The sequence below is a fragment of the Gymnoscopelus braueri genome, assembly GCF_963280865.1.
Source record: "Gymnoscopelus braueri genome assembly, chromosome: 9".
Taxonomy (NCBI): domain Eukaryota; kingdom Metazoa; phylum Chordata; class Actinopteri; order Myctophiformes; family Myctophidae; genus Gymnoscopelus; species Gymnoscopelus braueri.
In genome coordinates, this window is record NC_137610.1 from 22892904 (window position 1) to 22908968 (window position 16065).

The following is a 16065-nucleotide window of genomic DNA, read 5'->3' on the forward strand; positions in this document are numbered from 1 at the left end:
TATACCTGTATCAGCATATGTGTGACCTGGTGGCAGTCAGAGCATATGCTTTTTCCACTTCTAGAATGACACTCTGGTGCTTTATGATCTGCCTCCAAAAAGCAACAACAAACATACTTTGCGGTTGAAGCATGTTTCTTCTCACTCCACTGACATTTTGAAGCAATATGTTCCCTCACTTCCCTGTCCATGTGTTCATATTGTCTGCAGCTGTGTGCGGTTTCACAACAACAATGCAAACCTTTCAAACTCACTTGATTTAAGTCACATATGATTTTTTATTTACAGTCAATGAAGAGACACAGATCCTCTCTTGAAATCACCTGCTGGATAAACTATACTAATTTTCTTTAGCCTTCTGCTAGGTAGCTAACTTGCTTGGTACCTGTCAAGCCTGAGTTATACTTGTGCATTGTGTCTCGCACAGAAAACAGCAGATCTATAAGCTCACAAGAACAATGTGTTGTTGTTAGCCTGTAGATCATGGCTATTTTCGCTGTGAGACACCGGCAAGTATAAATCAGGCCTTAGCGTTAGAATGCTTGCAATAGAATTGAAATTCAAATGAATCTAACTTTCTCATCGTGCAAATTCAGCCATTCACTTGCAAGAGGTACTATAGATTAGCTACACTGATGAGTAGATAGCATGCATTCATACTTCTCATTCTAATGAATGTATTGCGAGCGTTAGGTTAAGTTTTTCATGGGCAAAAGGAGTTGCATCCTTTTGGTGCACAGCATGCATACAACACACACACTAGCATTGGCGCTGACCATGGATGAACCTACAGTAGGTAGACGACAATGAACTGACTACCTAGATTTGCAGATGGGCCATATTCAATATTGTCACAGGTCAAATCATGCTTAGCATTTGATATGGTCTGTTGTCATGCTGTATATCTTGCGGTGTCCTTTTGTGCAGCATGTGAGGCTCTTGTACCATGTGCCAGCCTGCACTGTGTCCCAGTTATCAGTCTACAGTTATTTATTGTGCTAACCAAGCAAATAATCTATACTGATTCATCCCGACAACGTCTGCCGTAACTATACAAGCAAATTAACATGTTCACTGCAAGCACAGATTTGGTGCAAGGACTGTTTATCTATTTGGCCTTTTACATCCAAGCTCCTGTGCTTGAGCATGTAACCTGGCCTCTTGACTCCATTCTTTCATCAGCCTCCTTCAAGAACTGCATCAATAGGGTTTGAAGGTCACTCTCTCTGTCTTCCCTCTCTCTCTATCTCTGTCTCTGAACTATTTCTCTCTCTTTGTTACTTTCTCTTTCTCTATCTTTGCCCTTCTCTCTCTCTCTGACTCCTTTGTTTCGTCCGCCTCATTCTAAACATAACGCATGATAGCACCAAGGTTCCCTGAGGCCGTTTATTACATAAACCTGTTGGAGTTGTTCAGTACAAGCCTCGAAAGCATTTCATGGCATCCACCAAATGAGGGTTAAATCGCTATTTCAGGCATGTCATTATAGGTGACATTTTTCAAAATATTTCCAGAAAAACAAAATACGCATCATGATGCAACACGTTCTGAGCTCGTAGATCCGATATTTTCAAAAAGGCTGAAGTATAAATCAGGCTTAAGTTGTTAATAAAGCTCGTCAGTAGCTTATAAAATTCTACACAGTAAAATCCTGAGTGTTATTGTGAGTTAAATTCACAGTTGGGATTTAGGGAATAGTATAGAGCCATCATTACTGGTGACCTCCTGGAAGCCCCCCTCCCTCGCCCCCACCACAAGGGTCCCTGGGGGTCTCTGGACCAAACTTTGAGAAGCACACTGGCTTAGGGGTAGACAGATCCTGTTCCATGCTCCTGCTTCATATTTACAAACTAATGACATAGTAAGGAGGAATTCCATGGGTGTATTCTGAAATACAACACTCAGCAACACACAGAGATAAGGATCGCCCTGCCTATTAGGATAAGATCAATTCATCCCTGGTGCTGAACCATTTGGATATCTGCTTCTATTTGCTCCAGTCATAGTTAAAAATAATAATATCATGATTACAAAACTACACACCTTATGTTAGCCTCTGAAATTCAGTGGAACTTCAGGCATCACTTACTTACTCACAGAGTCAACCATGAGGAAACCGGGCCAGTGTATGCCTATGCCAGAGGACTGATTACAGCTGGAATTCATTACTTACATTTTTAGATGTTTGTGAAAATGGGTTGGGTCAATGTCTCTGTATGGGAATGCAATTTGGAATATATCCAATACCGCCTCTTCCCATGTTTGTCTTGATAAAAATAGCCAGCCTGCATGTTGTGATTATGAGAGGGTGGACTTATGGATATATCAGTATAAGTAACACACAATAACCCAAGATGTTAATTGATGCACAGCTTTTTGTGCATTTTGGCACTAAAATGGCATTATATAATTTAAAGAGTAACAGGTGTGGGCACATTCTCTTTCATGAACAACTCACCACTCGCATTCTTCCCACAAATGAGGTGCTGGTGCTGTTGCAGGGCGCCCCATAACTCTGAGTCATTGTTGATGGCCTGCTCCAAACACTCGACCGTGAACTTGGGAATCCCGTTATCTTGCTCCACGAAAGCGCTACGTAGCGCCCGCGCGCACATCTCCCGGAACAGGCTCTCCATGCAGGCGGCCAGGTAGATGGCCGCGTGTTCGTGGATCCTGACCGCGACCCTGCTGTCAACCATCCACCTGAAGACCTTGCCCACGTTGAAGACGAGCCCGCAGCGCTCCGACTTGCCGCGGCTGAACTTGTCCTCCGTGCTCATGTTGTACAGGGACAGGGCGCTGAGCGCCGCGGTGATGCAGTTCACCGAGACGGTCCATGACAGGACGATCCGTATGGCACTTTGGATCTCGTATTTGGTGCATTTGGCGTAGCGCAGGCTGAGCCGCTGCGCCTCTTTGGCGACCCGGACCAGCGCGCGGCTGACCAGCACCGAGAGCCGGAGCAGAATGTCCTGTGACAGCGCCAGGGTCCCCAGCCGCAGCTCCTCGTCCCCGGTCAGCGCACCCTCCACTTCCCCGAGGCTCCATGGCACATCCTCTAGCTCGGGTAGTTTAGCGCAGTGCCCGGAGCACTCCAGGATCTCGGCGTCGTCTTCGCCCAGCACGGTGTTGACAGTGTCCAGACTGTTCTGTCGACTGTGCATCGAGTCGGTTAGGTGCCAGTGATAATTCCTCCCCCCATGCGCGTTCGACGCACCGTGTGCCTCGACGGAGCAGCACAGCGACGCACTGGACGACCTGAAGGAGTCGGCGGCTCCACCATAACCCGAGTCCAGCGTCAGATCCTCCAGGGTCCTCGCCACTGACTTGCTGCTGCTACTCCTGGCCATTATAACGGCACCTCATGCTGTTAAATAAAGAGGGCTTTTTTGGGGGGGAATAGTGGCGTGAAATGTCCCGCGACGATTACATTTGAATGCTGCGCAAGCTTCTGTGCGAGTTGTGTAACATGGACGCTTTTTTTTTTCTTCTTTAATTCGGTAAGCCTTTGTGGAGAAAAGTCGTGCAAACCGCTGATGTCTAAAGTTGGAACAGCATCTTTAGTGCATCAACAGGGCTCCCTGTGCGTTTTACGCAGTGGTGGCCCTGAGTGTAGGAGGCGGGGCCGTGGGGAATTGAGTATACAGCAATGTGTAGTCCGTAGTACCACGGTGTCGCGGCTGTCGCCTTGTTGTCTCCGCCAGGCCGAAGGCACGGCCGAGACTGTTTTGCACGCTGTTCGTCCGTCCTTGTGTCCTTCCGTCTGTGATCAGCTAATCTCCGGGACCGTTGGCTTGATCACAGCGAAACTGTGCTCACACACTCCCTGGATGCTAGAGCAGAACCTCTGCCCCAAATGTTTCACATGGGCCTGTTATAGCGCCACCAGGAGGCCGTTTTTTGCAAAACACATTTTTTGTCAGTACTCCTACAGATTTTGTCCAAACATCACGCAAATCGGTACACAGTATCTCTATAGTCACTTAACGAAACAAGTCTTTCAGATTTGTCATATTCCATCCTGATTGGCTAAGATTGGCTTCCAAAGTTTGCAGGAGTGCTTAGTTTTGAACAAAATGCCTCAAATCATGAACACAGTGTGCAATTGCCGTGAAATTGTGCATGCACATTGCCACTAGGCCGAGGAAGAAATACCACAGATTTTTTTCAAATCAGCCTCATGGTGGCGCTATAACAGGCCAATTTGTGTGTTTACCTATAACTGCACCGATCTGTGTAAAACTTTGTATGCACACTTCCTAGAGTCCAAGGAAAAACCTTTGCCCTGCATTTTTCACATCTGCCTTTTATAGCACCACCAGGAGGCCGATTTAAGTAAAACAATTTATTTGATATAACTCAAAATTTCAATAAATCGGTACACATGATCTCTATAGTCATGTGATCAAGACTGATCAGTTAGATTTTTCATATTCCATCCTGATTGGCTAACATTGACATCTAAAGTTTTGGACAAAATGCCACAAATCATGAACGCAGGGTCCGATTGCAGTGAAACTTTACGATTACATTCGCACTACGTTGAGGAACACATATTTTTTTTATATTACTCGTATAAATTTTGTCCAAACATCACGCAAATCGGTACACATTATCTCTATAGTCAAGTGATCAAGACCGATCCTTCCGATTTTTCATATTCCATCCTGATTGGCGCATTCCGAACATTGCTGGCCCACTAACCTACCTGACCTGGCGGAGACCTGTGCTCTGAGGAGCACTTTTTCTAGTTAGAGATCCGTTCTTTTTTATTAGCCAATGACTCCTACGGAGTTTACTTCAGCTGTTGTATATATTTAAAAATAAATATGTTGAAGTTCAACATATTTATAGAACTGAACTGAAAAGAGAGCTATTGATGAGCCAGTAGCCTAATTATTTATGGTGTATTAATACATTGCAAAGGGTACAAATGGAAACATTGTGCATTAAGGTTGTTTGTTCACCAAAGTCTTAATAAAGTTACCCGAATACTCCAAAGCCATTCTTACCAGATAGGCTACTTACACACAAATATAGTTCACTGCCTAAGGGGAAAAGTAGCTAATTCTGATAACGGCAACAATTGGGGCTTGTGTTAATACTTGAGAGGGGGTCAGGCTTTTTAGATATTTTCTGAGGGCCTGTGTCTGATGGTAACACGACTCAATGCTGCCATTAATAATGGATTGCATGCATAATGTATCCCTCTCTGTATAGCTTTGGATTAGTGCACGGGTCTTCAACAGGGGGTCCGGGACCCCCAGGGGGTCCTCAGAGTAAAAACACAGGGTCCACCAAATCTTTGTGTGATGGGGAATATTTGCCGAAAATAGCAGATCTACAAGCTCACAACGTCTCGCGCTGCAAGGCGTTGTGAGCTTGTAGATCTGCTATTTTCGGAGAGTTGGTGTAGAGGGAAAAGAAAAAAACAACTAAATATTGAGGGATTAAAAGGTTAATTGTCTGAAAATACACATTAACACGAATCCAACATATTAATAGAAAAGATAATGTATGTCAAACAAGTATGTAGCTATCTATGAAATCTATGAACATTTTTAATATGCAACACAACTTTATGTGTAGTAGTGTAGTAGTGTCCCTGCTTCATCTCTCTCTCAGCTAAGGGGTCCTTGGCCTGAAAAGACATTGAAGACCCCTGGATTAGAGCTCATTAAAAACATTCTGAAAGGCCATTCGTTGATAGACCAATCACACATACAGTCTCACCTGTGCCTACAGACTACACAGCCTTGCAGTTATTTCGTCATAACTGGCACCTGGGCGGGCTCTGTGGAAGTGTCAGTGAGCTTCCTTTCACTGATCTGTCAGAGTGATCTGATCTCAAAAGAAAATACAGGCTGACGTGATGAAGATAGCGACAACAATGGTCAATGGTGTGTGTGAGTGAGTGAGTGTGTGTGTGTGTGTGTGTGTGTGTGTGTGTGTGTGTGTGTGTGTGTGTGTGTGCGCGTGCGTGTGCCTGTTGGGGGGACAGTGGCCTACAGTATATATATAGCTATGGTGAGGCATGTAGCCTACAACACTGTTTATCACTCCAGAGAGGATATCAGCTCATAAAACGTGCATTTTCTTTGACTGATGAGGGATTCAAAACATGAGTTCCTTGGATGAGTGATTGCTGCCTTCATGTTTCCAGTAGCCTACTGATCTGTGAGGCTGAACCACCGACTGAGTTGTAATCTGAGGTGCAACAGCGAACCCGTGTGTCCAATATTTAAACTTCACTTTTCTTAGAAAATTCTACATATCCAACATTCAATTCAATAGGATACATTGGAAAGATAACAGGCCTACATAGATGATTCAAATGTTCAAATGATAATAAAGGCAAAGCATAGAAGAAGAATTAACTTAATAAGCCTATGCCATTTTCAGTAAGTATCATCGGTGCCGCCCCAATGTCTTTGGGGGACCTACAAAAAACTGAATTATGGGGCCCTCTATTTTGTTCAAAAACTATCCCAAGCCCCAGCGAGCAAGTTTTGGCACCAATAGGAATATATTTCAATTGATGAAACATTAGCACACAATATTAAAAATAAATCATGTATGGGAGGAGCCAAACAAACTACATATCAGTGTTACATTCTGTGTACTTGTTTGGCAATAAAATGAAAATTATGCCATCTTTCTGAGTTGTGCAAGTGATGGCTGGGGGGTGAAACTTTGAAACCCATGGGCCCCTGGGCTATAGTCATTGTAGATCCTCCTGTGTCAGCACACACACACACACACACACACACACACACACACACACACACACACACACACACACACACACACACACACACACACACACACACACACACACACACACACACACACACACACACACACACACACACACACACACACACACACACACACACACACACACACACACACAAGCACAAGAACAGATTCACATCATCCCTCAATTACAGATGAACATATTACATTACAGTCATTTAGCTTTTATCCAAAGCGACTTACAATAAGTGCATTCAACATAGGTAGGGAACGAAACTACTAATCACCAGAAGCATTAAGTGCATTCTCTTCTAAAACAAGCAACCAAGAGTATACCTAGCGCTAAAGTAAAAGTGCAATATATCAGCTACCTACTTTCATAAACAGATGAGACAAAATAGGAAAATCAAATGAGCAAGAGCTAAACCAAATAAGTGTATAGAATAAACAAGATCCAATAAAACAATAAAACAAGAGTTCGTACAACTAGTTAACAACAAGTAGGCAAGGCGAAGAGGAAGGGTAGTGTTTCCTGAAGAGGTGGGTTTTCAGCCTGTGGCGAAAGATGGGCAGTGACTCTGCTGTCCTGACATCAGTGGGGAGTTCACCACTGTGGGGCCAGAACAGAAAAAAGTCGTGACCGTGTAGATCGGCCAGAAGGACCCTTGAGCGACGAGGCAATCAGTCGCCCCGAGGTGGCCGACCGAAGTGGTCGGGCAGGGGTGTAAGCATGCATCGACCATAGCCCGGAGGTAATAAGGAGCTGTTTCATTTCAATACCCACTGCAACATGTTGTGCAGATGTTATACATCTGCATACTATATTGTTAGCAGGTATATGTCAGATATACTGTATGTCCATATTTAGTATCTATATTTAGCCGTTACTTTACCATATTGTATTTGTGTTGAAGATCAGTGCCCCCCTCCCCCCCAGGGGTCCTTTGGAGGGGGGGGGGGTCTCCATAGATAGATAGATAGATAGATAGATAGATAGATAGATAGATAGATAGATAGGTAGATAGGTAGGTAGGTAGGTAGGTAGGTAGGTAGGTAGGTAGGTAGGTAGGTAGAAGGTAGGTAAGTAGGTAGGTAGGTAGGTAGATAGATAGATAGATAGATAGATAGATAGATAGATAGATAGATAGATAGATAGATAGATAGATAGATAGATAGATAGATAGATAGATAGATAGATAGATAGATAGATAGATAGATAGATAGATAGATAGATAGAAAGATAGATAGATAGATAGATAGATAGATAGATAGATAGATAGATAGATAGATAGATAGATAGATGGATGTCACAGTCCGCTCCTCGGGCCGTGGACTTTGACTGTATTTCTCAGTCCTTGGACCTTTGCTGCCCTTATAAGGTCGTAGACTTATTAGGACTGTTATGTGGTGTCGTTCCATTTGTATGTTCTGTTATTCTGAAGTAATGTTGCAGTCCTTGTTTCCGTGTTAGGTTTTGCTTTACAATCTTGTACCTTATTTTGTTGTGCTTAGTTACTGTTACCTGTCTTGTCTCACCTCCCTGTAATTATTGTAACCCTAGTCACCTGTGTTGCGTTTGCCTGTTAGCCTATCCCAGTGTTTGTCCATTTGTGTTCACCTGTGTCTAGTTAGTTCTTGTGTATTTATACCTCCCTGTTCTCAGTGTTTAGTTGCCAGTTTATTGTTGAACTGTTATGTGTGATCTTGTCTTGAGTTCAGCACTTATACTTTGTATCCCTGTCTTTTGAGTTATTAAACCTTTTAATCTAATCTATTCTGCCTCCGTCTCTCCTGCACTTGGGTCCTACAATCTGCCCTGACTCAAACCGTGACAGACAGATAGATAGATAGATGGATAAAGGAATTCTGGAACAAATGACATAACTGTGTATAATATACTGTATTTACAGTGTATAAATGGGTGTACATTACTAGACTGGACATTCATGTGACAAATAAAAGTGATTCTGAACCCTCAGCACATGAACCCTATTCTGGGCATGTGATAATATATAGGAAAATTCACAGAAATACAAGCTCACATTGTGTTTCAATGCAGTGAGCTTTTTTACACCAGCTACTTTGATGGAAGAGATTTGGTGTAGAGGTAAAGGGATAACCCCCTGGGGGACCCCAGCCAACACAGTGGTTGATATAGCATCAACGTCTTTACAGTTTTTCCCAATTGTTAACACACGTTTCTCAAAACAATAACGGCTTTCTCAAAACTGCACACACAAAACTGAAAACCTCACACACAAAATGCTAAACCCTACACTGCCTTTGCAAGATGACTCTTTGCCATCAAATCTTTTAACTGTTCACAAAATGGAACTCGTGTTTTCATTTGGTACACACAGCCATATCTTCAAATGACACACACATACCATTCATTACAGTACACACAATAAGCATGTGCTGCACACTACCAAACATTTACAGCACACTGCAGGGCAAAATTGAAAACACAATCATAGAAATGGAACACACCATATGAATGACATTGACAATTTCTTTTGTAAAATGACTCAGTGTATGTAGGCCTACTTTTTTCATAGTCAAACATAAAACAAAACACAAATATGCAGACAAAAAAGTTGTATTGCTTTACATTAGGCATACATTTAGGCATCAAGCCTTCGGTTCACGTCTGGCCAGAGAGCCTCATCCACATCACATGCAATGTTCTCCCTGTTCAAGCAGCGCTGAAAGAAACGCCTCGAGTGGCGCATGAAGCCCTGACAGGCCTCAACAGTGACGTCGCCACAAGCCTCCTCCATGGCCTGGAGCAGTGGGACCCGGCTCTGTGGGTTCCGTTCGTATACCTTCCACCTCCAAGCTGAAAAGAACTCCTCAATGGGATTGAGGAAAGGCGAATAAGGTGGAAGGTACAGAACAGAAAAATGTGGGTGGTCCTGGAACCACTCACGCACTGCACCAGCCCGGTGGAAACTGACATTGTCCCAGATGACAACATAATCGATCCTCTATGTGGTCTGGTGGTACTAACATGTCATGCAGGCCATCCAGGAAGGCAAGGAGAAGGGCAGTGTTATATGCCCCTAGATGGGCATGACTATGCAGGATCCCATGGTGATTCATGGCAGCACACATGGTGATGTTCCCACCATGCTGGCCGGGGACCCCAACAATGGCCCGCTGGCCAATGATATTCCTGCCCCGGCGCCTCCTCTACACCAGATTGAATCCAGCCTCATCCATGAAAATGTATTCATATAGTTCATTGGCTGTGTCATGCTCCTGGATCCGCTGAAACAGACAGCATGAGAATGCAAGTTACAGTATGGACACAGAGAGGTCAACACAGTGGGCTACAGTGAGACATTGTAGAATAGGAAAAATATTGGAATTGTACAATACATGCATGTATCAGTGCTGAATGTATGGGACTTACAAGCACAAACTCTCGCCGTAAATCCTTGAAGCGGTCTGTGTTCCGCTCAAATGGGACCCTGTACACTTGCTTCATCCTTACTGTAAAGCATTCCTATGAAGGATACGGTCCACTGTAGACAGGCTGACAGTCTGGATGTTCCCGAATATGGCCTGGTCAGCCAGAATCCTAGTTTGTATTTGTTTGAGTGTAATGGCATTGTTCTCAAGAACCATATTGACTATTGTAGTCTCCTGTTCGGCCGTGAAAGTCTGTGCTCTTCCACCACGGTGTGGTTCTCTTTCAGTCCTGCCAAAAAAATATAATACTGTGAGTACACTGTATTCTATTGATATGCAGTATTACATAAAGTACACAAGACAAATAGATTTATAGTACCTGTTCTCCATCCTAAAGGTTCTGATGATGGCAGCAACAGTGAAGCGGCTCAGATTTGGTTGGACCCTCTGGCCAGCCTCCCTCATGGTCAAACCATGATTGAGTACATGGTCTAACACAGTGGCACGAATCTCATTGGAGATGACCGTTCTCCTTCTTCTTACTCCTCCTCCTCCTCCTCCTCCTCCTTCTTCTCCTTGTCCTCCTCCTCTCCCTCCTCCTCTGCCTCCACCTCCTTCTTCTCCTTGTCATCCTCCACCTCCTCTCCCTCCTCCTCCTCCTCCTTCTTCTCCTTGTCCTCCTCTACCTCCTCCTCTCACTCTCACCCCTCTCCTTCTCTGGCTGTTGATTTCTTCAAAATGTTCCATTGTGCACCAAACAAAACAGAGGCTCAAGGCCCTTTTATGCTGCAGTCCTGATTTCAAATTGCTCACCAGACTTGAATGTTTAGAGATTTGAATATTTAGGTGTTATAGATTGATGCTTTGAGATTTTACGTGAGAAGTGTGAGCAACAACTGAACATTGTGTGCAGTGTTTGGACAAAAAGTTGTGTTGTAGATTGTTGCTTTGAGATTTTACTTGAGAAGAGTGTGCAACAACTGAACATTGTGTCACACATGTCTATAGCTCAAAACCTATAGCTTGAACTTTAAAGGAAATAGCAAACTCACAGATGGGCTACTTGAAGTGACCAAGAGCCGTACTGTACCCTGTCACAAGTCACAATAGTGTGTAGATTCACACCAACCTTCAATTCAGAGCCAGAAACAGTCACTGAACATTTTTCATTGCTATCATTACGCAGCAGTATACACCCAATATGACAGCAATACTGCAACAGCCTGAATCACATTACTACACAGCATACAACACAAGCACCAGCAGCAAATAAATTAATGCAAGGTTCCTACTTTTAAGTCGTCTTCTTCTTGACTTCATCAGTTGTGTACAGTAAGCGATGGTGCTGGACATGGTCAAACTTTGGAACCCATGGATAGAGAGAAAGAGCCCCCCTCTCCAGCGAGTCCGGCAGCAGTGTCTCCAGTCATCTCCATCTGGCTAGCTCGCCAGTACTTTCCGCCCCTGCATCTTTCTTTAGTACATCCACGTAGGATGCCCTTGTTATCGATGCACGTGTGTTGGCTCCCAAAAAAACAAGTCTGCTGGCTGGACGCTATCTTTTCACTCACCCTTTGTCGCCCCCATACTGTACAGATGCTTGTTGGTAACGTGTTTATCCTGGTTGATGTTTAGTACTGCACATACAGTAGCATTCTGGTATAGCACCAATCCAGGGACTTCTGTAGGGCATGCTTCAGGGTCCAGTATTCACACAGCCATATAGGAAAAGAAGCTGGGCTTCATATTGGGGGGAGGTTGGACTTCCACACACTGGCCATGCCATTGAGACCCCTCAATGCAAGTTCTTTCCTTAAGATCTTGCTCTGTCGAGTTGACCCATGAGCCCAGATATTCAAAGTAAATTACTTGTTTCAGTGCATTGCCTCCTGTTGTCATTAAAGGTTGATGATTGATCCGGGAGGGTGATAACCTTAGTTTCATTGGCATTTAGTGCAACACCAACCTTGGCACACTAGTCTCTACTCTGGTCAGGGGCACCTGTGCTTGCATCACATGGTCAGATAGCAGGCCGATGACATCTGCATTGGAGGGTCTGTTAAGACTGCAGCAGGGAGTCGTCTCTAGACCTCCTAGGTGTCATAGTGAAGCAAAGTTTTTGCTACCCTCCACTGATATCCTGCCTAAGTTCATAGTCCAGGACTATAATGAAGAGGACGGGGTTGAGGTAATCCCCTTGCAACAACCCCACCGGGATGTCAAACTCCTCACTGTTGCCGTCTGGGGTCATCACCTTGGCACTTGTACCCCGTATGGCTCCTTTGGCCCGGAGCAAGTTGGGAGAAAGAAAGAAAATAAGTTAGTAATTAGTACTATTTTCAATATACTGTAGCTTCTGAACCAAATGAGACCCTAAACAAATTCAACAAAAACGTTGTGAGCTTGTAATGTAGTTTTTTTTTAATGAAAATCTTTAAAAGAATTTTTAATTTTTAATTTTTAAGCATTAAAGAATGTACAGAATATGGTGGGAGAATGATTTTGCAACAAGTACATCAGGACGTTCTCAAAGTGTTTCATGTCGAGGATCCCCAAATTTTAATTTGGCCGTAGATACAAGATGTGTTGTATTAAAATGATCAAAAATATTCAAATTTTTTGAAAATCTACAAGCTCCACAACGCATCACGTTTGTACTATTACATCTTACAAGTACATACTTGGTTGATTGATTGATTGATTGAATACTTTATTTAGAAAAGACATGGAAACAGTAGGCCTACATGGAAGTACAATTCACAATACAAGGTCCTCTAAACTGGATCGCTCATAAAAGCACAATGGCTTATTTAAAATGAGATCCCCACTCACTCAAATCATGATGAATCATGATACAAGTAAGATTATTTGGTTTTGGTTCCTCTACAATCTACATTGTAGCAGCATAAAATAAGCAATAACAAAGAGTAAAGAATAGCAGTAATAGCATGAAAGAATGTACATTGGTACTGGTGAAACAAATTAATAGTATAGTAGTTTCTCTTCTCTACATTTATTTGTCCCTATCTATCAAGCGGCATTTTTCAGCACACATGAAAAATTGGCTAAACTAGAAATATGACTAGGGTATGCCTAAATAAATTGAGAGATTAAATAGAAATCTAGCCGTGTTGTTCAGGGTTGTAACACTTGCTCCAACATCACTTCACCAGTGATGGTTTAATCAAAGATTGTTAATATAGAAAGATACACATTCTCCATTGGAGCCACTAGAGGCGAAGTAGTACACAAATCCTACAAATGGTCTCCTAAGTAGGCGGTTGTCTTCTCCCCCGACCATCCCACGACCCTCCCCCTCCCCTCTCCCTGGCTGACAACGTCATGTGGATGTGTATTTGTGTATTTTCTTCATTAAAGAAAATAAATGCTTTACATGTTTGAAAGTGCACTGTTATTGGCAAAGATGATTTATTTTAAAGAAACCCCAAAAAATCCCACCACAAACTCACACGTATTATTCAGTCTTATCTTCTGCTAGATATGCTCCTAATTCTGCTCAACATTGTAACAGGTCCTTTTATTTATAAGGTATATATTTTACCACTATAGACTATAATGTGTTTAGCATGAATGTTTAGCAAAATGTCATGATTCCCAAATCATACCCATCAACCAAGACAGTTAATAATGGAAAATGATATTGAGCATTGGAACACACATTTTATTTAATTTTTGAAATGTCCATAATGATTTCACGTAGGCCTACCACATTCACATATAGAATCTATCTCAGTTTATTAGTTTTTAGAACATCTTATGGGGACAGAGCATAGAGTTCAAATCTAATATAATAATACAATATATTATAATAATAGGGTGCGTTCGAAAATACAGCACTGAGCGCACTGGCCAATACAAACTAATAGGCGAGTGTGCTCCGGTGCGTAATTTTCGAACGCGCCCTTAATAAGGGACAGACAGAGCCCTCTATGTCTCGTCCGTCAGACTGCAGATGGACTCTTCAGATATCTTCCCAGATCTCGCGAGAGTGTGTTGCTAGGATAGAGAAAGGTGGATAACAAAGTAGATTTTCTCCTAATTTGTGTCACAAAAAAAAAAGCCATTTTAGTATGAAAATCGTGCATATTTTGTGTCTTGTGACGATCGGGTCCAATATTTAGTTCAGTGACCATGGAGCTAAAGAATGGTTCAGAAGCTGTGTTCACGTTGACTCTTCCATTGGAATCAAATAGACTCCAACTTGCTTCCTGTCTCCTAAAAAGGTGTCCACCTACGTCACGCAGAAAATAGGAGAAACGGGAAGTAAACCGGAGAATGCGCCTCTTGCTATTTTCCTCTTGGGTTTAATTCACTGAAACACTTCCTGCCAAGCAAGCAGTGTGAAATATTAGTGTCACCCAAGTTTCCACTAGGTGGCAGCAGAGTCATTTCATGACAGGGAAACATCACTCAGTCAGCTGATAAGATCCTTGTTGATGCTCTGAAGCTGATGCTCTTAATCAGAGGAATTTAAACTTAAAGGAACTTAAATGTGCTGTATTAATAAATAATATGAGGATTAATACAAGGACATTTGGTGTTGTGACAAGTGAGGCTTTAGCTGACTTTTTTTTACAACAACACTAGTAGGCCTAGCTTACACATGATAATTCACAACTGAAACACATTGCCTTCATGTGCTTTAGGCCTGCTCATTGAGTCAGTATCACAACAGCTCTTCACCAAACAAACATGCTTCATCCTGACAAGTTTTTTGGTTTACCACATTTCAAATAATTGTAGTGGAGTAAAAAGTACAATATTTGCCTCTAAGATGTAGTGGAGAAGTAAAAGTATTGAAAATTGGAGATACTCCAGTAAAGTCAAAGTTCCTCAAAATTGTACTTACAGTACTTACATTAGGGCTGTAGTCGAGACCACCTAAAGCGAGTCCAAGTCAGTACCAAGTCCGAGGGGGGGCGAGTCCGAGTCAAGACCGAGTCCGAGAGGCCAGGGAGGGGGTCGAGTCCGAGTCAAGACAGAGTCCGACGGGAGGCGAGACCGAGTCGAGGCCGAGACCGACCGGAGGCGAGACCGAGTCGAGGCCGAGACCAGAATTTTTTTTTTTTTTTTTTTCTTTTATAGAAAATGTTCAAATCAGCCTCATGGTGGCGCTATGACAGGCCACAGGAAACTTTGCACACTCCCTAGAGGCCAAGGAAAAACCCTTGCCCTGCATTTTTCACATCTGCCTGTTAGAGCGCCACCAGGAGGCTGACTTTTGTAAAACAAATTTGTTGCTATTAGTCCTTCAGATTCTATCCAAAAATCACGCAAATCAGTACACAGTATCTCTATAGTCATGTGATCAAGACGGATGTGTCCGATATTTCATATTGCATCCTAATTTGCTAACATTAGCTTCCAAAGTTTGCAGGATAGATCAGTTTGGAACAAAATGCCTCAAATCATGAACGCAGCATGCGATTTCCGTGAAATTTTCCACACACATTCCCACTAGAGAGGAAGAAATGCCGCCCTTTTCACATTGGCCTGTTATAGTGCCACCAGGAAGCAACAATAACCTACCTGACCTGGCGGAGACCTGTGCTCCGAGGAGCACTTTTTCTAGTTTTGTTTTGTTTTTATTTTGACATTTAAAACATTCTTTGCATCTTTTAATGAATGGCAGAGCAATTAGCTATTTAGATATTTTTACTGAATTAATTACATCTCAATGGTAAACCTAGACCAAACAACAATGACCAAATTGACCAATGAGCCATTATCATCATTACACATTAATGTTCCTTACAGACAGAACAATGAAAACTACTCCCCTTTAATGACAAGGAGCCATCATTACATAGCACATCGATATGTGCTACTTTAATGACTGAATTACATGTGAATGGTAAAGTTATTGACCAACCA

General features: G+C 42.8%; 1 protein-coding gene across 1 annotated transcript in view; it reads right to left on the reverse strand.

The window, feature by feature from the left end:
* Positions 1-3539, reverse strand: part of btbd11b (BTB (POZ) domain containing 11b) — a 118515-nt gene extending 114976 nt beyond the window's left edge. Inside the window, exon 1 of the mRNA XM_080436750.1 lies at positions 2459-3539. Within this exon, the coding sequence (XP_080292876.1) occupies positions 2459-3350 (892 nt within the window). The 5' untranslated portion in view covers positions 3351-3539. The remainder of the gene's footprint in view (positions 1-2458) is intronic.
* Positions 3540-16065: the final 12526 nt, after the last annotated feature.